This window comes from Falco peregrinus, chromosome 8 (genome assembly GCF_023634155.1).
Source record: "Falco peregrinus isolate bFalPer1 chromosome 8, bFalPer1.pri, whole genome shotgun sequence".
Classification (NCBI taxonomy): Eukaryota; Metazoa; Chordata; class Aves; order Falconiformes; family Falconidae; genus Falco; species Falco peregrinus.
This window is the reverse complement of record NC_073728.1, coordinates 31,376,214-31,403,127: the sequence shown is the minus strand read 5'-3', so window position 1 is coordinate 31,403,127 and position 26,914 is coordinate 31,376,214. Positions and strand designations below refer to the sequence as shown.

Sequence of the window (26,914 nt, the reverse complement as noted above, 5' to 3'; positions counted from 1 at the left end):
GGAAGAGACAGGGAATGAATGCAAGCTCATTACTTTCTTAGCTTTCATTTAAATTAAGTAAGCTATTAAAAAAATTAAAATAAACTTTAAATCCCACACTCTAAATTTAAACAGATCAGTGAATGATGAAACACAGCTAGAAAAGCTGTCCCTCACTGCCAGGAGAACCTTTTGTATGATGTGATGAAGAAAACACAGACAATTAATCATTTTTATGCTTTCAAAGCATTTGTTTGATGGTGCCAAACTTTTTCTGACAGATCTCATCTACTTCAGTTATCTGCCACTCCAGTTTATGAAGTTTCTAGGGCAACTGATATCTTCATAGTGAGCCACCCAGTGCATTCTCAAGATTCGCAGAAGGCTACTTGTAGTGGCTCCTTCTCCTTTAGCAGTCACAGATTTCAGCAGCTCAATTTCTAAAATCACAACAGCAAAGTATTATTATTATTTATGAGCACACATAAATGATTTTCTTGTCTTGGATTTTTGCCAGGCTGACAGTTAGGAAGGCTTCAACTTTCTCCTCTGTCAGGTGTCTTCACAGGCAAGGGGTCTTGGCCAAGAATAGTACTGCTCGTAACTCTAACTTTGTTGGGAGTAACACTAGATTCACTGCTTTGCAAAAATGTAGTTGTCTCAGCTTAGGAGCTGGGCTTCTCATCTGAGGAAGAAGAGGGGTAAAGAGAAAGGCAGCAGAAACAAAGAGCTCTGGGTCAGGGCTGCTGGGAGGGGGAGCTTCTGCTGACTGTTCATGAAATTGTTTTGTCAAAGACTCAGTGCATCTCAGTAAGCTGATACAGGATTATTTGTATTGGTAGAAACTGGTCCTAAAAGGAGAGGAGCTAGTTTCCTGGCTAAAGGAGATGGGAACCTTTGTTCTGTAAGTCCACTGCCTGGGGGGGAGTTCGATGGGACACTGTGGTTGCAGAGTGCTTGCTCAAATATGTTTATTCTGTGGATCAGGAAAACCATTAGCCATGCTACCTGGAAGAAATAAATAATCTGATTAGTCTGAAATTCCAGATTCTGGGGGATAATGTGTATACATGTTACGATAATTAACTATGTTTGGCTCCAAAGTCAAGTCCATATTCTTAAAACACTTTCATGTGAAATGTGATCATTTTATCATTCCATGTAAGATGGATGGATAGTGATAAAAGGATGTAAGGAAGCTGCACCACAGCTGGGTGCAGTCAAGACAAAAGGCATGAAGTTGTGCTGATATATTCACAGAGACGTTCCCCTGTGATTAATTTTGTGTTCCAGTGGTGTCTGAAAGCTCTTTGACAACACTTTCAGGCTGGGTATTGTGTATTTGAAAAGCATCTAGCGTGTTGGTGGCAACTGTTTAGGAAGCAGTATTCTTCACTGCCCATTGGTATCATTCGTTCTTCCTGCACTATTTGCTGTGCAGAGGCAGAAGCTGAACAGCGCTGGCCATTCAGATCTGCTCCTGGTTTCCAGGCCAAAATGTAACAAAGAGGCTTGCTGGCCCATCAGCTATCCATGGATAAATGGCTACCATGCTTTTCACCAGATCTTCTGTATGAGGTGGTAGAGGGGCAAGGGAATGCAGTTAGCTGTTGAAAATAAATGATAAAGTTACTTTTAATGCCTACACTTCCAGCTGGAGCCTGTTTGCTAACACCATCCACCCCAGACACTAATGCTTCCCGCTTGCTTGATGAGTGTCCATTTTCTACTGCTGGCTTGGTGTAAGAATATAATGAATAGGATTTTTTTATTTATTAGCTGTGTTAATGTGGCATATAAGAGCTGCATTACGCTGGGCACAGTACAAACATATTTATTTAGGCTTGTGTGAAAATTACTAATGAGAAAAGATGGCTGGCCAAAGCTCTAGGCATTCTGACACCTCTGAATAAAGCAATGACATCTCAACAGTGTTTAAACTGATGATTCCAGCAGAAACTCAGCCAGCTGCTTCCAGAAACTCCTACAGCATACCATTAGCCTTCTCTAAATAGTCTATAAAAGAGAAGACTTGACAAATGTTAGGAGATGGTCTTTATCCTGAAGTGTTTACAGTCCAAAGCCTCCATCCTTCAGAGAAGTGTCTACTTATATGATGTTGTCCAGTGAGAAGATGTTGTTACTTGTCTTCTTTAAAATTATGCATGTCTCTGGATGGCCAAGGCAGAAAGCAAAGGGAGAAGAAAGAAAAATTCTTATTTGCTTGAAAAGAAAGAAAAGAAAGCTGAAAGGACTTGCCTGAGGCCACATAGAGAGTCAGTGGCAGAGGCCAGAATAGAAGCCACATGTTCTGAGTCTGTGACAATATGCCTTAACAAGAATTTAACAGAGATGTTTTCGTTCAAAGTCTGTTTTCATTTCCCTTTTGTATTATCTTTTGGTTGCCTTTTTATTTTTGTAAAAGGATATCTGAAGAATGACAAGGGGAGGTTCAAACAAAAATGATACACTGAGGAATCCAAGCTTTGGGACATTTGCTTGGGTTCTGATTTACCGTAAGCAAGAAGAGCTATTCTGATCCTAATTCTTAGGCAGGAACCTCAAAGATTGCAAAAGTCTATAAATATTTGCTTTATTTGCAGTGAAGAGTACAGGAAGTTCTGAGTTAGCCTAATTTAGGCTTCAATATAGGCTATTTATGTACTACCTCCTGGGACCACCTCTGATTACTGAAAGAGTGACCTTATTGGAAACCAACAAGTAGGCCTGCAGTTAATTATAAAGAGCTCAGAGCTCACTGAGAACCCTAACAAAGGTATTTTTGTAGACGATGTTATGTGTTTTTATTTAACAGCTCAAATCAGGAGAGCTAAAACAGATGGTGTACTTGTTACTGCTCTCTGAGAACACCTATAGAAAGACACTGATAATAACTGAGAGAAGCCAAGCCTAATAGGTCAGGAGTAATGGCAAAGATCAGGCTGTCTGGGCTCACTAATTACCATCTGAAAGTAATAATGAACTGGTCAGTGGGGTCAGGAACAGGTGATGCTGTGTGGAGGGGGAGAAAGAGGGGTTTGTTTATCTTCTGCATTTGGAAGAAGTGGCTTAAACATTGTTGCCTCTTTTTTAGCTTTATGCTAATGGCAGTGACTGAATCTAATCTAAATGCGGCCTTTATAGAAAATTTGCTCTAGGACTTCTCCAGAATAATTTCCTGAAGGAAAGAAGAATCTCTCTGAGTAAATTTCACAGTAATGTCTGAAGAGAGAAATTTAAAAAGCTGACTTACGGGGCAGCAAGTTTATACACGGGATGATGCTCCTCTGGGGCATTATAGAAAATGATTATACCAGATTTTGTTCATCAAGGCAAAGTAAGCTAAATCAGATACAAGACGAAGCCCTTAGGAGGGGGAGGAACGTATTCAATTTAGTGAGGCAACTGTGATAGTAATTAAAGCCCAGATGGAAACCTTTGAATGTGTCTGGCGTCTGTGTATCCGCTGTGTTTTTTCTGTTAACTTGACATTATAAAAGGAGCACCCAAAGAATAAAGAGATGGTGTTTGAAATTTCATCAGTCAAGCACTGTCCCAAATTTGATTTATTGTAAACAATCTTCAAAAATTGCTTTGGGTGTATACGATACAGGCAGGGAGTTTTCTCAAGTGGTAATTCACAAAGAGAAAAATTGTACATTATTTCTAGATTTGTCTTTGCTGAAATGCAGTCAGGATTAATCACACCATTTGCCAGCTCTGACTGTGAACCTCTTGTACTTCGGACATATGGATAGAATTTTATTCTGCTGTTATATATTCTCTCAGAAGTGGAGTGCTATGCTGTTTACTTTATGAGCAGATATACTGCAAGATTTCAGTAAAAAACCTATAAAATAATAAAAAAATAATGTAAAAATCAAGGATTAAAAAGGGAAACGTTGTCCTGCTTTATCCCTCTAATACACAAGCCGAAGAGCAAAGGATGGTATTGTATGGAAACACTATTAAAGGGTTAGAAAAATGTAAAGAGTGATTTGCTGTTACAGCTGAATGGAGGGCTGGGGGCAGCTGTAACTCTGCTGGGCTGTCATACACACTGGGAGCCTCGAGTGTCTCTTGCCTTGTGTTTGAGTCATTACTTTATCTGGAGCAGACAGACTGCTTCCAGTCCCAAATCCTCCAGCATATGCACTGCTTGATGTCCAGTACAGTCATGTATGTTATGCTAAGGTTTACTACTGCCACCTGAGTAATTGGAGAACTGTAGCCCACGCTCACGTTTTTCCTGGTTTCATAGGGCAGGCTCAGGGTGCCAGCATCACTGACCAGCCTTTCGTGTCAGAGCAGGGAGGAAGAGCTAGCTGTTTGGAGGAAGTCACATGTACAAAAATCAAGAGGGAGAGGGGAGATATTCCTCCTCAGGTGTGTTAGATCATTTTTGCCCGTATCATCTGTAAACACATATTTAGGGGCTTTTGAAGAAGTCTGTTACTCCCTAGACAGACCAGTTTATTGGCAATTTTGTGGTGTTACAGTTGCAGGCAAAGCTGTAGTTAAGCGTGTGTAATTAGTGACAATATTAATGGTCTTTAACGATACTTACTCCAGGCAGTGGTGTTTTCCCCAAGTTTTTATTACCTTTGTGCTGATAATGGCTTACATCCTTTGTACTAAATCCATGTTGCCAAAATCCTTCTGGTGGTTTTCACTTTAAAAAGTATCTCCATGTACACACGTTTCCCCCACATATGCTGTCAGTCTTCATGATGTTTTTTTTGTTGTCATTGTTTGCACTGAAGTACACGGGGCCTCTTTTGCAGTCTGTGTTCTGAGGTAGCAACAAAAAAGCCATGTCTTAAAAATACCAAGTTTTCTTTTAATGGAGATTTTTTTAAGAGTTCTGGTCTTAATCCACCTGCATTGTAGCTATGTTTCCTCATGTGCTCTCTGAAAATACTTCACCACTCATTGACAAGAACCCAAAACTGAGTCCCATAACTCATGACTTTGAGACAGATTAAATTGTTTCAGATATTTTTTTTAAAAAAATCTTCATTTTGCCTCCACACTTAATATTAGAGGGAATAACAAGCATATGTGTCTACAGAAGGTGTTTTTTACATGTCAGGTTGCCACCTATAACCTTGGAAGTGGAATCGCGGAGTTGGTGGGCTCTGTGATCAATCCTCCGGAAAGGAATAAGAGACTTGCAAGTCGATAAAAGACTTGAGCATAGTGTAGAAAAGGAGCCTATTTCTGATCACCTTTTCAATCAGCTTTTCACCTGTTATCCTGTGACTTTGCTTAAAGCTAAACTAATTGCAATTAATAAAAAAAAAATCCTTTTTTATTCCTAAAACCAACATCCTGTAAAGTTTATAAGACCACTGGTTATATTTATGGCTCTTACACCTCCAAAGGGGGGCTGCGGTCCTTTTGTCTGCAATTTCATTGCTGCCATGGGACTAAAGTCTGAATCTTGCATCAGTGTACATAAGTGGAGACTTGAGAGATTTATAATGGGAAAATGCTGACAGCTTTGTAATTTATTGCAAGGCTAACGGGCAGTACTGTAGTTCCTGACAGCTCCAAACCCTTGCTCTCTGGGATAGTTTGTTTCTAATCCACTCCCTTTGCTGGATCTTCCCACCCCCCCTCTGGATGAATGGACCTAGGCTGGTGAATATCTATATTGCTGCATTTTCCCTTGGTATTTTAACAGTCTTTCACTTTCAAGACTTCCTATTGTTGAAATTTGTAAGAGATTTCAAGAACTTCACAGCAGAAAGGCTTTTTCATATAAGTTGCCTTTTTTCTTGTTCCTTCCCCAGCCTGGAGTATCTTACATATTCATTGTCACACCGGATACTCCAGCAGCAGCTTTACAGTTGCGAGCCCTGGTACTTTGCTAGGTCCAAAAAATGGGCAGACACCGAACAATACCTACTTTTTAACTTATTTGAGGAGAATGCTGTGAATCTGCATAATGGTCTCACACAGAAAGTGCTTTATCTTCATGAGTTAGTGAGTCAGTTTAGGGGTATTCTATTGGCAAAAGCTTTCAGAGAAATTATGCATGGTAAATTAATGAAGGCCCTCTGAGGTATTATTGTGTGTGAATGCACATGCCATTAGAATCAATGGCTGGCTGAAAAAAGTTAACGGTCATTAAGGGACTGTTAAAAAGGCCAGTGGACACAGATTTACTTCCTTGCAGGGCTCTGGTTGGGTTAGGTGAAGACAGAGATTGCTATTTGCCTCCAGGCCACAGGACTGCCTGGGCTTTGTGCTTTTCTGTCCCCATTTCTCTTGGCTCCTATCAGTGGCAGATTTACAAGAGCCTGCAAGAGACTGTCTTCTGAGCAGGTAAAGACCTTTGTGTCACTTTTCCTTATTTTATAAGTGGTTGGTAACAGAAAGTCCAAGTGGGTGAGCTTGAAAGGGCTTAAAATCTCTGACCATCTGCGTGAGGGTGTGACATGGAGCTCTTTAACGGAGAAATTGCAAAAGAGAGGGCACTGTTTGGTTTTGGATGATGCCACCTTATGTGATGGTGAGTCTTTAAAATATTGCTCATCTGAATAGTGAGGTATTGCATCCAATTTATGTTGAGGTACCAACAAAGTAAATCGAACACTGTGACAGATCTAACCATTAGCCAATGGTATGGGAAATGGAGCACTAAACACCAGCTGAAGATTAGACAACTGTGTGCCACTACTGGCAGTTCAGCTGCGAATTTGTCATACACAAAATACAAGTAATGCAAGTTATTTCCTGGGCACCTCTATTCCCCTGGGCTGTGTCCTTTCCCTTGAGCCCTGTAGATTTTTTTTTCCCATATTGTATTTTAAATGCAATGATTCTGACTGAAATAAAAGGCATTGAGAAAATTAATGATTTGATATCTTATTGCTGCTGCCAAAAGAAATATAAAAGAGTCTTTGATCTGGGGGCTTTAAAAAAGTGAGCTGGGCCAGTTACTGATACTTACTCACTGACCTAAGTAAGTGATAAAGAGACTGTGTCAAAGTTTAATTAGTCTTGATCAAGATAAGTTTTTAAGATTTAGAGCTAGTGGCCTTTTGAAGAAGTAAGGCTTCTAGTTGTCATTTATGCCATAACATGTCCTTTTATCATACTTTATGTGTCTCCAGCAGGAACAGTTATTATTTTAGAGGAAAAGAGAAATGGCTCATTTGATGGAGATTAGCACAGACAAGCTTACTAATATTTGAAGGCAATTTCTCTGTCTTACCTTTTTCTCTATTTCATATCCCACAGAGATTACCTCAGACTGCTGTTGTTAGTCACTGTTATTTATATAAAGATATGTAATGTGTTTGTGCTTGAGGGGTCGTCTGTAACAGGGTATGCAATTTCAGATTGTAGAGACTGGCAGGAATTACTGTGAAGAATTGCTTTCCAGTGACAGCTTTATCCTGCCTGTAATATGTCATTGCGTGTGACTTTCAATTAATCATGCAGTAACAAAACATTGCATCTAGCGACAACGGTATGTCCATTACTATTGAGAAGTAAGTCTCAGCTTTATGAACACAAATGCTGTCACGGTCCCCTGTCCACTCGTGCACTTTAATCAGCAAGTCTCAACCCAGAAGGAATATTTCTCTCTTCTCCTCTCCCCCATCATCCTCTATTGTGATCTATTAAGCTGCAATCCATAATGCCTTGTGTCTCTGTAATGGTCTGATGGCGTGTGGTTTTAAATGATTGCATGAATTTGACTTTGTCTCACTCTGCCTTGACCTTGGTGTCTTCAGTGGCTTCGCTTTCCTCTGTTTTCAGATTGGGAGTGGGGAGTTGGGAGAGAAAATGGAAGAGTGACAGAATGAACTTTGGAGATATTTCAAAAGGAGGTTTAATGTTGTTTATTGAGGAAATGGGGGAGACGAGGTAAGAGAGAAACCATTGCCAGAAGACAAAATGCAGTGATTTGCAAATTTGCAGGAGAAAAGGCATCATGCTGTCGAGCATAACTGGCTCCATAGGCTGAAGCCAGCCACGTGCAGGACCTTAACGGTAAGCACAGTGCAAACCTCTTGCTCACTCTCCCATTTATAATAAAATTGCTAAGTAATAATCAGTTTAAGTAAAACCCCCAAATCTCACTGTGTTTTACAGCTGTATCTATATCCTGAATGGAAACAGAAAGAGGTGCTTGGGTGCTTTGTGCTTGGGTTACACAGACAGACAGACACCCTGGTCCTAGCCACCAAGTATGCATCCCTGTTCCTATATCCAGCCAAATTCAGGCGTAGATTCTCACTCCATTGAAAGCCTTGGATTTTTTTCAGGTGACTTCTTTTCAGTTAATATGAAGGTTTTACATCTTGTGCAACATAAACAGGAAGGCTGGTACTAAATAGTGCCAGTGCTTTTCTTTTTCTTTTTCCTTTAAAAAGGAGATAAACTTGATTTTTAAAAAATGCTTGGCTGGACAGTGTCAGAAGAATCTCCTGAGTGTCCTGAGAGCCTGGTTTAATGCAGAGCATTAGCATGTTACATGAAACAGGGGAAACTAATTTTTATATCTCTTCCTGTGGATTAGTACTGCTTGTGAATTTGTGACAAGTTTGACTGGTTGCCTTGAAAAGTGCACACTGAAAGGCATTTGTGTTAGTTGTGAATTTTGGCAATGGTGCGTTGGGTGTGTTGGAGTACCTTCACTTTTTGTAAATAAAAAGCAAAAGTCTTTGGGATTCTGAGGAATAACAACAAGGTTTGCAGCTCCTTGGGGAAATCTGCAGGCTGTGGCTTACTGAATCTCCCCATTGTCTCTGAATTATCAGCCAGACAATAAAAAAGTAGTGAATCAAGGGTTTATTTCAAACATGGTTCTTCTGGGGTAAATGCAGTTTTATACCAGTGCCATACAAGGTTCTTACTCCCTCTGGGCAATGTGACTTCTGCCATTTGGCAAGGGTGTTGGTTTTGGTTCTTTAATTAAGTCTAACTGCATCTATCCTGCGGTACAAGCAGTGGATCTGACAAGATGCTGAACTCACTAAACTATATAAAATAAAAGCACCTGCCCTTGCTTGGACTTGAGAGCATTCAGTACCCCAGAAAGTGATCTGCTTGGTCATCCCTGGCAGATTCAAACGAGCACAGCTCCATCAAGCCGTTTACAGCCAGGTGGGAAGGCTGTCTATTTGCATCAGGCTTTTCCGTAAGGTGAAGGCTGTTGGGGTGTGTGTGTTAGGATCCAAGTGCACACAGGGGAGGCCTCCAAGAAGGAGGCTTTGTAATCAGTTTCTCATTCCCAAATTATTTTCCCAGGATCCCTACAGTATGGTGTTTGAGTACAGAATAATTTCCTAGCTATTAAGTGCCTGAAAATCAGCAGTAATTAACTTAGTGCAAATTCTTCTCTTCCTCTCCCTCCTCTTTGCTCAAAAAAACAAACAAACCCCCTTCCTCAGCAGAGAAAATGCAGATGGAAGCAGTCTCTTCTGCCTCTAGTGCAGCCGTGTACAGACTACATCTTCCCCCCCCCCCCCCCCCCCCCCCTTTCAGTCCTGTGAATAACATAATTGCTTTGTTATCCCTCAGGGGATTTGTAATATTAACATTGGTTAATGACATTAATTCAAGTTTTTACCATTAATAAAATGGCATTGCTTAAAATTAAGCATTACATTTCAATTAGTAGTCCATCGAAGACGGTAATAGTCTGGAGCATTAAAGTGATATTTTTTTCTAATTTCTTATTAATTTTTTATTGTATCATGCTAATTTCCAAAGAGTGATTGAAAGCCCAGCTGATCCAACAAACGACCCTATCTGCCATGTTTCTTGAGGGAACTTCTTTCTTTTATGACATTATGCAAAAAGGTCACATTTCCACAAAGCAGGAATCTGTTTCAGTCACCTCCTGAATTCATTATCATCCTTTTTACTTTTTAACATGAGGCACATGATATACAGGCACCCCAGGTGGACATGTTTAAATTAATCTAGTAATAATTGATTCAGAAGAGATTTGGAGGACAGAATTTGCATAAAAGCCATAATGAGAGCAAATCCTCCAAGGCCAGACTGAACGGCTAAGTCCCTGAATAACTTACATCTCCTAAACTAATTTGGTTATATATGCAGGATGAAGGTGTGGGGGCTGGAGCACCATGTGATTTGAATTCATTACAAATAATTCATGTTCTCCAGAAAGCCTCGCCTCAGAGTGTATTAAAATTATATCAGCCCCCAAACACTTTCTCAGACCCTGCCTTCTGGAAGGTGACGATGATGTTTCTGTCTGTGGGATTGTTTGAGTTTTTTTAAGAATTTCTAAGGAGCAGAGCTGGCACCCCAGGGCTGGGGCATCCGATAGCAGGCTGCTTCTCCTGCCTGATGGGAGGATATTCAGATATCCAGTTTTGGCTGGACACCTGGATTTGTCAAAAATGTGAGCATGGAGGATGATCCCAGCTGTCAGTCTCAGATATTCCTCCTTTCCATTCCAGCATGGAGCTGCTTATTTAAGTCATAGATTCCAGTATTTGCATTAAATCCTGAATCACCATGGTGTCTTTGGGAATTTAGGGAGAGGGACAGACTTATATTTAGGATGGGGACTGTACAGATAAAAATCTGTGGACAGTGAAAATTACAACCGCAGTTCATTAAAAGAATGCAGCCAGGGGCTTTTCGAAGGTTACCTGTCCTGCTTTACTTTCCCTTTGCCTAAATATCAGTTTTGGGAAAAGCTCTAAAAGGGTGTTGCTGCTACCCAGCATAGTAATACCTGTGTTCTTGGGCTGGTGAGCTTCAGTCAGCAGGTAACACAATACCATGCTCCTTGTATCAGAGAATTTGCATAGGATGTTTGGAGGAAGAGGAAAATTCAGGTAAGTCTTTTCAGAAACTGTTGATCACCAGATTATTTTTTTTGGAAAACTGATGTCACTGTTGTTTTCAGCAGATGAGGAATCACTCTCATTTTGTTTACACACAGCAGTCAGTAATAACCTGTCATTCGTGAGCTGTATATTTTCTGCACTGCTTCCCTCCAGTGCTACCCTACAGCTGGGTAGCTCTGAGAAAAGCGGCTCTCCTCTGCAGTATCCCAAATATAATGTGAGAGTCGGGGCAGACCAAAGCAGCCCTGCTGCTCCAACAAGGGGAGGAGTTAACAGAGCCCAACAGGTAACTGCTGTTACAAGAAATATGAGAAAACCTGAGCACGGCAGGATAAAAAAGAGTCTGGCTGACAATTATTACTTTGTCTGTTCACATCTGAGGCATATGTAGGCCATTTGAATGCCTTCTAGCCAAAGGCTTCCATATGATAAATGATGCTGTGCAGTGCCAAGAAGACACTGCAGCGAAACATATTCTTGTTTCCAAGCAGGCTGAAACTTGGAGTTATGCTACAGGGATGTTCTGTGTTTATTCTCCTAGAGTTAAAATTAAACCACGAGTATGTGTTATGTGGCATCGGGTAATCACAAATCTTTGACACAAACAAACAGCCTGTGGTTTCTCTCTCTTGCATGGTCAAGCATTAGAAAAAATGGCAGAAGTTCTCATCCTGTTGTTGAAACGCAGCAGGAAAGACCTACTGGGAGGGATGAGATTGGTTTGTGGCATGCAGCATCCACCTTTGACCCCAGCGTGGGGCTGTGTGAGGGATGCAAGAGGATTTGTGGGATGGAAAAGAAGGGGAGCGGGTGGCAGGAGCTGTAGCCCTGGAGCTAGCCCTGGAGTCTTTAAACTGGAAAAAAAAAGGCTTTCCGGAAAGTCAAGCCCATATATTGTGGCTGACTCTCAGGCAGGAGGTTGATTGGTGTGATGATTTCATGGCTCAGTTTTTGGCTGCTGGAGGCTTGAATTCTAAGATTGCTTCAGGTCAAGAGAATAAAGTGTGGGTTTTTTTAAATTTCATCTTCTCACTGTTTTCCCAACTGTGTGGTCACAGGGTCACCATAGTGGCTGCTACGTAGTTTATCAGGATTGCCTATCTGCTTGATGTAATCTGGGGACTGTCAGATTGACAGATTATCAACTGACATAATCAGCTGTCCCCAGCTTGTGCTCAGTGTTGAAGAGAGAAACCTTGCAAGTTACCAACCTGTATTAGGTGTGATACAATTTGGAACTATTGTCACTAACTTCCCTATTAAAATTCCATTGGGATGTCGCCAGTGGACCCTCTAATTAGAACTGAATAAAAAACTAGTGTCCGTAAAACAACAGTTAGTACTGTAACAAGTCAAACATTCAAGAACACTTCTGGTTTTCGTGTAAAACTGTGAGACAAAAGAAAGCCCCATACCAAAAGCATCTGGAAGAGTCAGGAGTTTACTTCTCTTCCTGTCTCTTTCAAAAACTGGCTGCAGTTACTAGTGACTGAGTCACAGAGCTGTGTCGTGCCTCAGTTTCCCCAGCTGTGATGTCATGGCTACAGTGGGGGAGGGTGTTTGAGCAGGAACACCACACATCTGGAAATCACTGAAAACAGAGAAGTGTCTCCAGACTGCCAGGCACCAGAGTGTGTTGGAATGACATTGGCTGTGCACTGTGGTCTCAGGGGCTGTGGCTCTGCTAATTTACATGTTTACAAACCATTTCCACATTGTGCAGGGGAGCAACTTGAAGCAAAGCTTCTGCATTAGAGTTTCTGCAACAGCCATAGGCTTAAGGCATGAGTCTATGGGTTAAGTACCAAACCTCAAGCCAGAAAGAGCCTTTGCAGCCAGCTGACTGTTTGCAGTAGGTCAGGTGCTGAATCTACTGTACTTGCACTATATAGCTGATCTGCATGTAAACAGCACATCTGGCACCTTGGATTTACAGCACCCGTGCAGAGAACTCTACACCACGTGTACAGTGAGAAAGGCGACTGCACTGCAAGGGATGCTGAGCCCTTGGCTCACTCCCCTGCTGCATGCAGGGCCTCTGGAATTGTTATTCTTGCTGTGTTGCTGCTGTCCTGGGAGCCCTGGGGTGCCTCCTCTCTTGGGCTGTGTTACACTCATTCATCCTCTGCTTTTGATGGAACATCCAGAGACTTTGACTGGGAGCCAGGAGCTCCTGATTTCTAATCGAGGCTGCAGTAAAAGTCGTGTCTGAATGGTAGCTGTGCTAAGTACCTTAGCATCCATTGCGTTCTGCTGTTGCGTTCGCCTCTGCCTTCATCTCTGTGTTTCGCAGATGGAGCTCATGAAAAGTAATTCCACGGTCAGTCCAGGTCCCAGAATTACCAAAAATATCTCCATTTTGACATGTCTGTTGACAGTCTTGCAGAGAGGCCATTCTGTGAACAGCAAGTAGAAGGTCTTTCCATCCCCACTGTAGAGTTAGTCTTCTGGAGAACTGGAGGCATACCACCAGGGAAATAAATGAATGTAAGCCTTCATAGCCAAATATGATCTTTGGATAAACAGAAGACTTCAGACTCCGAGGCACCTTTTCACAAGTGCTAAATTCATACCCCAAATAAATGCTAACAAAACCTCCCGTGTCTTTATATTATGTGTAGCCAGTAAAAAAGATCTAGAGCCCCCTGGGGAGCACCTCTTGAAGCACTTGGGGATGCACTCAATGTGTGGTCAGGTTAGTGCTATTCAAAAGCAGGCCTGAGTTTCAGCAGAGCAGGTATTTATTTATGCCCACTGGGTTTGGCAAGAACCCAGCGGTACAGTATATTTTGCTCTGTTACACAGGCTTTTATTGTTGAATCAGCTTTATTTAATGGGAGCTTTCTATAATAGGTTCCTGTTTGGAGGGCTTCCTCTAAAGGTGAGGAAACAGTTCAGTTTTCAGGACCATGCAGTCACTGACTGCACTGCTGAGGCCAAGTAACCAAGTGGTGGCTGATGGCTCATTGAGGGCTTACAACAGTCTATAAAGAAGTGGACTGACACCTATTCATGTTTTACTGAGTTGTTAGTAAGAGTTTTGTCTTTGTTACCTACCTGAACAAGAACATCCCATTGCATTTTGTGATCTTGGTTTGAGACCTTGACTAGTCCTGGGAGGCTTTGACCAGCAACCAGAAAGCGCTTTAGAAATAAAATGCCCCAAAGTACACTGTCAATCTTTTGTGGGATGTAGTTCTAAGAAGATCAATCTATAGACTATTACTATGCAGCTCCACTACAGGCTTCATGAGCCATGAACCGAACAGTGTATTTAGGTTAAACTCATTTCTCCTTTGCAAAGAGTTACCTGAATTATTTATATAGATCTGGATAACAGAAAGGTTGCAATAGAGTGACCTGTGTTGTGAGATCTTGATTGTTTTATTCCTAATGTAAAGCCTCCTGTGGTACTGCAACTGGTGCCTTGCAGACTGTGCGAGGCAGGAGATGTGAGAGTGGTCAGCATGGAGCTCAAGCTTCTGCTTTGCCGCAGGAGGGCAACTGCCTGCACACTCTTACGATCCACCCTGCTGCTGAATCGTAGGTTTTTTTTCAAAAGATAACCCTTGGATTATATGCAAGAAAATGTGGTTTTGTCTTCCTGTGGTGTTGTGAGAGTGGGTTCAGTGTGAGGCTCGTAGATGATGTGGTAGTGGAGGCCATGGGAAGCCCTGAACAGGGTGGGCATAGGAGAGCATGGTGAAACCCAGCCAGAACAAGAGCTGCAGCTGGCATGAAATTAGAAGTGAGCTTGCCGATTCTTTGGAAGACTGTAGGGTGATTTAATAAAAGCCAAACAAGATCTCGTCACAGATTCTCATCTGAACAGTGGTTTGAGCATTCTCGTATGTTTGCCTCACAAGTGAATAAATGAGAAAAGCTCGGTACATAGGAGCCCAGTCTGAGGATGCGCGTAAGGTCTGATGTCTGGACATGCAACTGCTTCAGCTGTGAGACAGATCCATGTCCCCAGCACCGGCACGCTGAGGGCTGAGCATACGGATGTGGCCAGGGGCAGAGGGAAAAGCTGTGCCTTTTCTTCGATAGTGTGGAGTGGCCCTTGGAGCCACTCTGGTGGGACAAATTCCAGATGGTGAGGGCGGGAGGGGAGGGCAAGGAGCGGCAGATGAATAAATGACCGTGGTTTTGCTGGCCTTGGAGTTCTCTGTTTTCTAGGGCAGAGCTGCCTGTGCCAGCCTGTCATAGCTGCATTGCCGAGCTGTCTTGCTTTATAATGTTTATATTTATTTCCCTTATTCTTCCAGTATTTTTTTGAATACTTTAATGTCCACCTCTTTCCATTGCTCTTCTTCCCTCTGATATCCCATTCTAATCATAACTGTGCCAATCACAAAAGATCCTGAACAGAAGAATTAATGCTTTTACAGGAGGTTCCTTTTTTAGTCTTTTTTAAAGGCATCTCTTTTCTTTAAAATGAAAGATGAAGCATTTTCTTTTATCCTTAAACTTTACTGTCACGTTTTATTAAGTCAAAATGATAGTTACAGTCAGAGGAAAGCGGGATATGAATTCCTGGTACAGCCATTTTTAAAGTGTGCTTTGTTTTAAAGCCCTGAAGATTGATTGAAGGTATTTTTCTTTTAGACGTGGAGCTTTAGTCAAAGGGGGCCTGATCTGAGTTACCCTCTGTAAATCAGGATTAGTTCCTGTGAAATCAATGGAGTTACAGTGATACAATACAGGGTGAGCTGGAAAAGACTCATGCCCCAAGAATGAATAAGGGAGGGACTGTGGGTGATCCCCTGAATGCTTGTGCTTGTGTGAGGGGGTGAAGCCACGAGGCAAAGCAGAATTAGATGCTGTCCTTATCAGGCTGCCATGAAATGGCCTGGGTGAGAAACAGGCATGGGGCAGTGGGTTTGTGCTCACATGGGACATGGGTGCTGTGGCTGCAGATCTCAGCTTTGGGGGTACACTGAGTGTGCAAACCTCTTGCATCACCCAGAAGGAGCAGCTCTCTGCCCACCCCCTGCTGCCGCTGCTATGGTCAGGGAGGCCCATGAGCTAAGCAAGCCTGATTTAAGAGACAAGAGGATGGTGGCAGAAGTGGTGCTCTACAAAATACCTGTCTCTAGAGCATATTTCACTGGATCCAATGGAGCCTGAATTTGTTGACCTTTTTTTTGGCAGAGGGCCAGAGGGATTCACTGTGCAGACTAAGAGAGGGGAGAGAGAAGTCCCATCACTGGGCCTTGGGACTGTGCAGAGTAACAAAGGGCAGGCTTTACGGTGGAAAGGACAGAAAATATTGGACAGATAAAGTTGTTGGAATTTTTATCCCTTTTTATTTTTTTAACATACCTGCACTGGGGGCTGGGTGTGTTGTGTGTGTGCAGAATAGCTAAGGTGGTAAAGATACATCAAGATGAGCAAATAAATAATTGAAATTGTGTTCTGTCTGAGATTCGAGTTTAACCAGGGATTTGAGCTCTTGTCTCTCATCTGCACTGAAACCTTAACATCTGATTTCTTGAGCTCTAAGCCATTTTGAGCAGAGAGTCTAATAAGAACAGCTCTTTTTATAGCATTTAACTGTATCAAAACGGCTTAAAGCTAGGGCAAGTTCCAGCAATGCAAAACTGCCATTCTGGGCTGTGCTTAGGGCGTGCAGTATTTTAACAGTGTGGATGAGAACTGGTCCTAAGCACTGGTCATACTCCAGCCATCACAGTGAAAATCTGAAGCTTGGGCAAAATTGAAGGCTTGAGTTTGGCCGTCTCCAGTAGAATTAAAACATCTATGCTTCATAACTACCTTCTGGACTCTTCCAGGCAGTTACTAGTTTGCTCTTGACATACAATTGACCTGCTCTTGCACATGGCACTGCTTCATATTCAGAGTATGTTTTTATCAGAAATAAAGTTGCAGCAGCTGGGAATAGCAATTACTGAGTTAGTCTCTCTTAAAATATTGAGGAAAAAAAATGAGCAAGACAGCCTGGGAAGGGGCAGGTTGAAGGAGTAACCTTGTGCAATGCTATCTACTGTCTGAATATTGTTCAGCTGGTGCTCTAGGGCTCTGGCTTCTGTGGCCCTTGATCAATCTGGCATTTAACCATTGACTCTGACTTCAGTAGACACCGGTTCAGGGTTGCATATGATGGTGATTTTGTTCAGCTTCCCAGCACATAAGAACTCCATGCATTTGATGGATTCAATTGGATGTAGGAGATGATAGAGGACATAGGGAAGGATACAAGTTTTTTATGATGTTTCTTTCTCATCTTTTTTGGTTATATATTACTTTCCACTTCACATCAAGTTTGAAACCATTATTTTCATGCACACTTTGGATTTCCCTATGACAATAAGGAAAAAAGATGGAACTTTACCCCAAATTCTGGTTACAGCTTTCTAAGGAACACTGAAGTCTCTTGGACTGTGGTAAAATCTCCCAGGGAAAGTGGCAGAAATCCAGCTACTTGGCACGCTTTACAACTAGTCCAGACAAAACACTAGTAAATGTACTCTGCTTTTGCACAGAATAGGCTGTGGGATATTATGAAGCTTTCCTGTATGCAACTTTTTACCATTTCATGACCCTGATGAGTGTGAAAGTTGAATTTACTCATCTGCTGATTGTAGACCACATACAGCGTTAGAGGAGCATGGGACTCTACTGTGTGTCTTTGAAGATTTTTTTTTCACCTAGTTTGAGATCATTGTTTGGATGATTAGTACATGAAAATGGCCGTATTGGCTGAGACTACGTGTCTGTCTAGTTTATTACCTTATTTCTAGAATTGGCCAGTAATGGCTGCACTGGAAGGAGATTTCCAGGACTGTCTCTTCCAGCTTCCACCAAGGATATCTGAACAGTGAAGTCCCTTTGCCTCTTGTGCATTTCCCACAACAATCTTATCCTAGCTAAGGAAAGTTTGGCTTGTCTCCTCTGGAACTTGAAGTAGATCCGAGAGCTATACAAAATGTATCTCCCTGGGGTTCCCATCTCTGTTCTGTGTTTCACTTCTGGATCTGTACTGAATAGAATGATCATTTAAACCAATGGCTGAAAATATAATCTGATGCTTCATCATCAATAATTTTCATTACAGCGTGACTTGCATAACATCTCCATCATCTGAGATGCCACAGTGCTGCTTGCACTTAATGACTAAATGCTGTGCTAGCCTTAACTTTGAATGATTTTACATCTCTTACTTCTGCCTGTCCCATTTTTTAATTTAACGTGGTATTTTCTGTGTTTAGAAAAAACCTTCCGTAGTGAAGCACTGTAGAACCTCCTTTGGAGAACAAGAAGGGTGTTTCATACATCCCTGTGTAAAATCTGCATGTATATGGGGCTGGAAAAAATATGAAATATTGTAGTCTCTCACTCACGCTAGCTGGGAAACCAACTGCAAAGAGCTACTCCAAATCCTGAATGCCAGCGCTTTTTTCAGCCAGTGGTATGCTGAGGTGACATATAATGGATGCGCTGGCAACTCATCTTAATGCCAGTGTTTAAAATCACAGAGAAATACAGATAGGAATAAAACATAGGATCCACCTTTCAAATCAGCTGTCTCCCACTGCTGCTGCAAGCAGTCCCTTATTGCTCCTGTGGTGCCCAAAGACCTTTACAAACTTCTTCCAGCTCCTTGATGTCACAATATTGTCTGCTATATTGGAGTTCGCTCCACGCTGCGAGCCTGTCGTTGTGTATCAGTGCCTCATGTTACCAGCCACCAGCCTGGCCACTTCAGCTCACTGAAAGTGTTTTGGAGACTCTGAACAAAAGTAGAGAGGCATTGGGCACTGCAGGTGTTGGCTGTTAGATTACCTTTATGAATCACTACACCAGCAGGAACTGAAAGTCTTGTTATGTGTGAATTTAATCAGAATCAGCTTTATCATTAGATAAGGTTTAAGCGTAGGAGACTATTTGTTTGAAAACATGTTTTCAATAACTGAACGAAGTTACATAGGAAAGTACAATATGCACATCAGTAAGATTACATCTGGCAATGCAGATTTTCTTAAGCTGCAGCAGCACCTTGGGGAGTTTGTGGCATGGACTAACTAATCCTCCATCCCCTGCCCCAGTCCTGGTAGGCCCCGGGGAGTTTTTAGAGCTATCTCTTTTCTGCTGTTGTTGTTAAAAATGCTCACGTAGAAAAGGCACGACTTTCTCCTCTCCTAGCCTGAGAGTGAGTGCTCCTCCTCTTTAGCTGTGCCTCAGCTGTTGCGACTAGGAGCTATAGCATCCCATGATAATGCAGGCAATTCACTCACTTCTCACCATTTCCCCCATTAAGCTCTTTTAATTTTTATGTTACTTCAGCTAGTGCTTTTCTAGCAACACCTTTAAATTGGCTTTTCTTGTTTTAAGACATATAAAACAGCAGTGGTAAAATGTATAAATCTCCTATTAGAACAGTATTAATTGCATATGTGTTTTTGTGATGACTGATGTTGGCCTTCCCTTTGTGGTCTCTTGAATGTAGCATGACATTTAAACATAGACTTGTCATGAAACTGAGGAGTGAGATGTCCACACTGGGGGACATATTTACACCTGGAGTACTTGAGATTTCATGTTGTTAGTGCTGGCTGTTGCACACTAGCTGCTGTATAAGGACATACACCCCAAAGGTACACAGAGATATATATTTAGGAAGCTGTGCACTTCCCTTCTCTTTCAAGTTGGAAGCCCAAATACAGTTGTAAATTGAGTCTTTTTTTTTTTTGGTCTTTTTTTTTGTCTTTTTTTTTTTAGATACTGTTTGTGGAATATTATCTTGTGTACTTAGCACAAGTGAGGCTGGGATGAAAGGGGAACCTCCACGCTTCTCTGTCTATGTTACAGACTCTGGATAAGCCTTCATCTTTCTGAAAGTGGAATTATTTGTATTTCAGGTATTCTCCCTGGGCCTACCTTGGAAGCTAGATCTCCAGACGCCCTTCAGTCATGGTTGTTTCAAGATTAAAGGCCATTTCCCTGTTATTGCCAAGCCTTTTTCTTCTTGCTTTTCATCTCTCATCATCACAGAATGTACCTGAATACTCTGAAGCTGAACATCAGCAATGTGTCAGGAAAGAACACCCCACAATTGCTTTTGAAGGTAAGAGCTTCTATTCCTGTTTCATGGTCCAGCAGGATGGTCCATTTTGAAGTCCTTCCTGGTGTTGTTATGGATAATGGTTTAGTCTGTGCTCTTTTCCTTACACCTGTGATCCACAAGCCAGTCCAAGTGACCTGATGAATCATATTCCTTTTGAGGGAATTCCCTCAGTGTTTTAACTCTGAGGTGTCACAGCAATCACTTAATTCAGACAGTTTTGGGACTACTGGTCTAAGAATCTCCATTTTCAGTTCTGCTACCGGCTCCCTGTAATCGTGTGCCACACTGAAAATGTCTTTCAGTTTCCTCTTCTCTAACTGAATTCAGTAATGCTAATATACTTCACCTGGCTGACTGGATCTAGACACTTACTAAGTGAAAAGTGATAGAGAATTTGGACATACTTGAATGCAAGAGAAGTACATTGTTTTAAAATTTCAGGGAGTGGCTGCCTTTTAATTTGTTGATTTTTTTTTTGTTTTGGTTTGGTTTTGTTATGTATTTATCACCTTTGCTAGTATTTTTTCTGTCTTTCATCTGGGCATTTAACTTGACAAGGTCTTAAGAATGTGAAAGAGGGCCTTTGTGTTGCAATGAGCAACCCTTTGATTGTTCTTTTGCAGCATGGAATTTCTCTTGTTCTTATCCCAATTGGATTTTCCGTGAGTGTATGGTTACTACTAAGCTGCTGTCTGGTCAGTCTGCCCACTTACCCACATGACAGATCATTATATTGGTACCACCATTATTTCTGAATTCACCCCAGACTAGTGTGTTAAGCTCAGTGTGCCAGCATCGTCAGCTGCTGAATCTCCTTACTAAAAATGGTTTCCTCCTAAATGTTGAAATATCGATTTTGGTTCCCATTTAAGGCTTTGCAATGCATCTCCAGTTACATTCTTCACTAAAGGCAATTAAGTACCTTGCAATGTGTCTCTAGTTAGGTTCTTTGCTAAAGGCAATTTAGTTGTGGTTTTCTGACCTTTGAGATAGAGTTTCCAGGAAGAAAGTAGTCAAAAGCTTCCTTGCTGACCTTTCAGGGTTCTTCTAGAGAGCTTTACTCTTCTTCACAGAGAAGGAAACTCTTGTCTCTTAATTTGGAAAGTGTAAGAGATTTCTTGTCTGTTTTCCATTATCCGTGTTTTAAAGGTTTAAGTGGATTAAAGTAAATTAGCAAAATCTTTAAGTGTACATGATATGGCACTGGCTCTAACCTTGCTCCAGTGGAATGAGTAAATAAACCTTGATTTTAATTGCTAAATAAGTCTAACCATCTGTTTAACTGGGGAGGGGTGAAAGGAGAAACCCTTGTGGTTAAAAATGTGGTGGAACTCAGCTGGATATTTAAATAGATAATATAATAATGAGGATGTTACAGGTACAGCAAAGAGAAAAAGCGTGCACTCTTTCTATTAACCAGGAGCACCAAACTTTGAGTTTACAAAGGATGTGTTTGCAGGATCCAGCACCCTGATATAAAACATTCTGCAGAGAATATTAGAGCCCTGATTCCTGATGTTGAGGAATTGGTGGGTATTTTTTGGCACTCAGTATGAGTGCTTCTCTGCAGAAGTGATGGCTATGTAAACACACTCATAATCTGCCAGTTTGCTTTGTTTTAATCAGGCATGAATTTTTCACAGAAAAAAGTAATCTCTCCTCCCCTTTTACTGTTCTTGTTCCTTCCATCTCTTTAATGATGGAGGGCAAAAACTGGTGAGTTCATTAGAACTTGACAATTATACAAAAGAAATAAAGATTGAAATTACAGACACATCATCTCTTAAACCCAAGTTAAATTCAGATTTATTGTTTTTTCTCAGCACCTGTTTCCTCTTGATTGTTCATGATGCAGTTTAATCTTGTATTTTTTTTCTGGAAAGCTCAGCTGGAAAATACACAGGAATAAAATTAAAGGCACCTAAAAACTCATGGGTTTTCTGTGGGTCTCCAAATGCACCGTCCTATGGATCACAACCTGCTCTACAATGGGAATGCCAAGCCAACGACTGAAAGGTTGATCCACAGCAGCTCTGCTGCTGCTTCTGCTGCCAGGGGAGAGGATTATGTTACACCAGCAATTTTCAGTGGATGGGTGGTAATAATAAGTAAGGCCCCAGACCATTCAGTCATACAGGATGCATTAATTTACTGCCAGAATGAATAGGTTAACAAAACAGTTTATGTTACAAAGGGCTTGAATAGCTACTTTTTCACAACCTTGCTAGCCAGGCTCCCTATTGCAAGACAAATGAGATGCCGCAACTTGTTTTGTGTTCTCCAGTCTTCAGTTCCCACCTTGCTTGGGCTCAGCCTCTCTTTTTATTGTACTTTTCCTCCAGATTACAATATTCTTAACATCCAGTTGGCTGGATAATATCCTTGTCATGGAAGAATCCAAGTAAAACTCTTTTCTGTCTACTTTTTAACCGACTTTCCGAGAAATTTTTATTTTCTGTGTCTTATCTCTTGCTTATTGTATCTCATCCACACTAGTCAACCATCTGTTTGAACTGATATCTCATTGTTTTGCTATGGGAGGAGTAAGAGAGAATACAGCATGACCTGCTCATTTAAGCAGAAAGGAGTTTATGTATGCAAAATGCTTTTACTTTAGCTGTGTTTGGACCTGAAGAAATGCCTTTTCTTTACAGAGTCCATTCCCAAAACCACCGGCCATTAATTGTGACTAGAGAAATGGTCTAAACAAATTGAGGAACATAAATTCTGGTCCTAAATATGCTTATTTTATACACTAAAGTTTGAACTGCGAGGAGAGATGTGTGCTGAAAAGGGCTGTGAGCTGAACAATTTGTCCTGGAAGACTACATAGAGATTGTGAGGGACAGGTTAGGAATTTGTGCTGTGAGCACCGTTCTGTGTGTTTGCACAATACCAAACTAACATAATGATGCCCCAGTTTCCCTGGGGGCTATAAATGATGCTCATTGTACAGTTCACCAACAGTAACAATGTACTCAGTTTGGGCTTTTCATAACTAGATTGTTGTACTCTGTGCTTATAGGAAATCCAGTTAAAGTTTGATTTTCCTAGTTAGATCAATAAGAAAATGATCTTTTACTTCCCAGGAGGCTGTTTCTGGTGTCTTATGACCTGTTTGGCTGTGAGTGGGTAGCTACACTAAAGGTCTTGCATGCTTGTTTGTTTTTCAAAGAGCTGAGAAATTAGTGAAACAAGTCAAGTATATCCTTAGTGCATCCTTTTTTCTTTATACATGCATGTACATATACATCCAAGTCCCATTTCACTAACCAGTATGTCATCCCAGCACAGCTCTGCTGTGGACCACTCTGGTAAGCCAAAGAGCAGAGAAATTGTTTCTAATTATTGTCAGTCACGCACATTTTCCTTGTCTTTTTCATATAAATCTTACAACCATAGATTGATCCCTACATTTGCAACTGGGCTGTGCCCTTGCCATACTGTCCTGGTTCTTAGCAGTATACTTCATTGTTATACAGCTGTTTCTTGAATGTAAAGCACCTTTTCTATTCATTAAAGACATTTGGAGCTCCTTTGTACCATGCCCCTTGGGAAAGCCAGAAACATCTTCAGCCATAGCAATACTGTGTAAGATTTGTTATTTCGAGAGCCAGAGCCATGATTGACATGCATATATGTTTGTGATGGGTGCAGTGTGCTTGGTTTCAGCTTGTTTACCAAGGAAGTGCTTAAAAGTTCGCAAACTCATCTGTGTTATATGAATCACTTGGATGTTCATGACTGAATGGGAAATGAGTTGTAGACAGGTTCCCACTTGCAGTTTATACCATTATTTATTTCTCATTAGTTTTATCCATTAAATCGCTATGCTCAGGAAAAAGTATGATAGACTTCCCAGGTTTTCCTGTGTTCTGCCTCCCAAGGCTTTCACCCCTGAGTCATGGCAGTTAGAGTATGGAAGAGCATATGTCCTGGCTTTAATACATATCTTCATCCATGAAAACACCTCAGCTGATCCCATACTGAAGTACAGGAGAGAGGTGGACTTGGTTAAATAGCTTGTATCCCAGATTGTCTCAGGGCTGCAGATCTCAGCTTTGCAGACTGTATCATCATGGCTGGTGTGAGTTCTCAGTGTGCGGCATTTGACCCCATGTCTAATCCTCAATCTCTCCTAGATGCAGACAAGCTGCTTTGTCTGTTGCTTCAGGTTTTCAAAATGAATTAGTTTGGGAGTGTTTAAATCTGGGTTTTTTACTTCAGACTGTCTGTAATTATTACCTCCTACCAGATGAATGTGATTCAGGTTGCATGAATGTAGCATGCTATATATTTTCTCAATATTTTCTTTCTTTAAACAACATTTTATTGAAATGTGGCCAGCTTCAAACACTGAAATCTGTGGGGAGCAGTTAAGTGTTCACTTGTATTGAAAGCAAAAGCTGTTTTAACTTTGTAGGCTGAAGGGAAATAGCATATGATTTATTTCTTTTGAACGTTCTTGACATTTTACCAAACACCCCCACTATTGTTGAATTGGTCACTAATACACTATTCCCTTTACTGTTTATTGGTGGAAAAAAAGCACATTAGCATCCATCAACTCCAAAGGCCAGCTAGGAAAGCCCCTTAGGAAGTTCTGATAAAGATTTACACTTTTCTTCAGCAAGTGAGATTTTGACAATCATATGAGAGGCATATCTGGCTAAACATCAAAGGGAAGGCAAAATACATTACAGGGGAATTGTCTTTTAGCTCATTGCCTTACTGCCCTTGAATCTCCATACAGGGAGTCCAGACGTTAACTGATGATGGAGTGTTGACTGGAAACTGGTGGCATCCTGTGGGTGCTACAGAATGTTTGACCTTCAGCGCATTTCAGTATAGATTTTGTCTCCATTAAGTAGGCCTTGTGGCAATTTTATTTTTAATCTTGAAAAAATGGAACTGTGGCAAATGAAGCTGGTATTTTCTTCTTTAGAGTTGATTTAGAATTTGAAAATTATGACTGATAAAGCCATAAATATACAGTGGTTAGGGAAGTAATTTGCTCTCAGGCACAAGTTCTGAAAATTACACCCAACGGCTCTCAATATATTTTCCCTTCCATTTCCTTCCATTTTATTCCAATAATAATTATAACAATAATGATGCTAGTTCTTTGACACTTGTTCATTAATGGTGTCCAAGGCACTTCACCAATAATTGCAATGAGATCTGACTGAAAAAATTATTCAGTGTGCTGCACCTTGGGGCCTTAAGAAGAAAAAGGAAGAGTTGCCCTTCATTCACGCAGTGCTTTAGACAGAGCAAATCATGACAAGCAGGAGAGAAAAGGAAGGCTTTACAGTGAAGCTTCAGGAAGCAAAGTGATTGAGTAACTCTCACATATTAGAATGCAGGGAAGGTAAAACTTTAAAGAGGTGTAACAGCTCAAGTGAAGGAGCAACCCCTGACCATGAGTGGTGGTGATGATGAGAAGGAGGGCATCTTCAGCAGCGTGACTGAGGTAGACTCACAGTGTGGAGGAGCAGGTATTCAGAAGGCCACCAGTGTAGCGTGCTGTATAGTTTTCAGAGGTACCGGTGGTGTAACTGGGGCTAACAGCAGCATGTGCATGGTCCTTTCTTTGGCACAGTGGCTAAGTCTAGGGAACAGAGGTGCCTCTTTTGAGATCTCAGAGACAGCTCAGAGAAAAGAAGCAGAGTGAAAAGCAAAGCAAAGAGCTTGCTTTCTTTTTCTGTGGTTCACTGCAAACAACTATAGGCCTTACGAAGACCTCATTCTCAATTTTAAAGTTTCCTTAGCATAGTTCCCTAACTGAGTAAGTTTGTGAGCCAGTGGTATGGCAGACCTCATTTATTTAGCATATCTGCTTCTGATGAGTGTCAATAGATCATATTCTCCTAAAACCTTCCATTCAAGGATGTCATTATACTTTGATAAAGTTCACTTTTGTACTAGCAATTTCATAAGAAATATTCTTGTTTAATCATGCGGGGATCACCCTGGAAAGCCACAAACTGCCTCAACTTGGTCAAACACTTAATATGTACTTACCTTGAAGTTGGCGGGATTGTGTACTTGAAACCAAGTGAATGCTTATGTGCTGAGCTAGGTCATAGTCAAAGTGCACAGCACTGAATCCTCAAGTCTGTAAATGGAAAAACCCTAGCATATCATTTTTTTTCTAGAGAGTTTTGCTACCATAGGTCCAACTGGCCAAGTTGTTCCTCAAACATGGCTTAATCAAGCAGCTGAGAAATCCAGCATGTTCCTTGGCTTAGTGTAGGATTAGTTGTATGAAAGTCTGTGATCTGCAATACACAGTAGACTAGGTTAGAGGATTTTATGATAATTTCTAGCTTTTGGAGGTGCAGGTAAAATCCTGAAGAAACTCTTGTGCTTTGGCTTAAAAAGCTCTGACTTCATAGATCATCCATACTTTCCTTTTTGTAACATTGGGTGATCCTTAGAATGTATTTTAATGGAAGTGCATGAGCTGCAAAATGCAGATTTGTATTTATACATGGGGATTGCTCTGTTTTACAGCACATTAATAAAAGAGGTGGAGGTCACTGGTGAAATGTGGTCTCTGATAATCCTTTACTATTATTAGCCAGCTTCCAATTTAAAAACACTGATCCTTATGAGAACAGGTTAATTTTAAAAGTCTTTCAGGATTTTACAGTTTCTGCTCTGATTCATTGGTGTAACTGAGTCGTGGTGGAACCTTTGTCCACAGAAGGCAGGAGTCCTCATAAGCCTGGCTAGCTAAGAAGTACAAACCCTGCATTTGGCTTGGCATCTCCAGTTCAGTCTCTAGTGAGCCAGCAAAGAGGGTCAACTTCTGTTTCAGATGTTCATCAAAACTGGACACATCTGCTTCTGTGGCAGGTCTGACTACCTGCAGGTGAAATTCAAGGAGGGTTTAGCCATACTTTCTATGCCCTCTCCTATGTTCTCACTAGTAAAAACAGTTGTCCTGAATCTTGCACTGTCTCTGCTGGCACAAGTGGATGATGTAGACGTGTAA

At 41.3% G+C, this 26,914-nt stretch overlaps 1 protein-coding gene across 5 annotated transcripts in view; it reads left to right on the top strand.

Annotated features, from left to right (window-relative positions):
• The window catches only part of SEMA5B (semaphorin 5B), a 281,793-nt gene that overhangs the window by 120,291 nt on the left and 134,588 nt on the right, over positions 1-26,914 (top strand). For all 5 annotated transcript variants that reach the window (XM_055812546.1, XM_055812543.1, XM_055812544.1 and 2 more), the window contains one exon: positions 19,709-19,914. In XM_055812546.1, coding sequence (XP_055668521.1) covers positions 19,761-19,914 — 154 coding nt within the window. In that variant the 5' untranslated portion in view covers positions 19,709-19,760. The remainder of the gene's footprint in view (positions 1-19,708; positions 19,915-26,914) is intronic.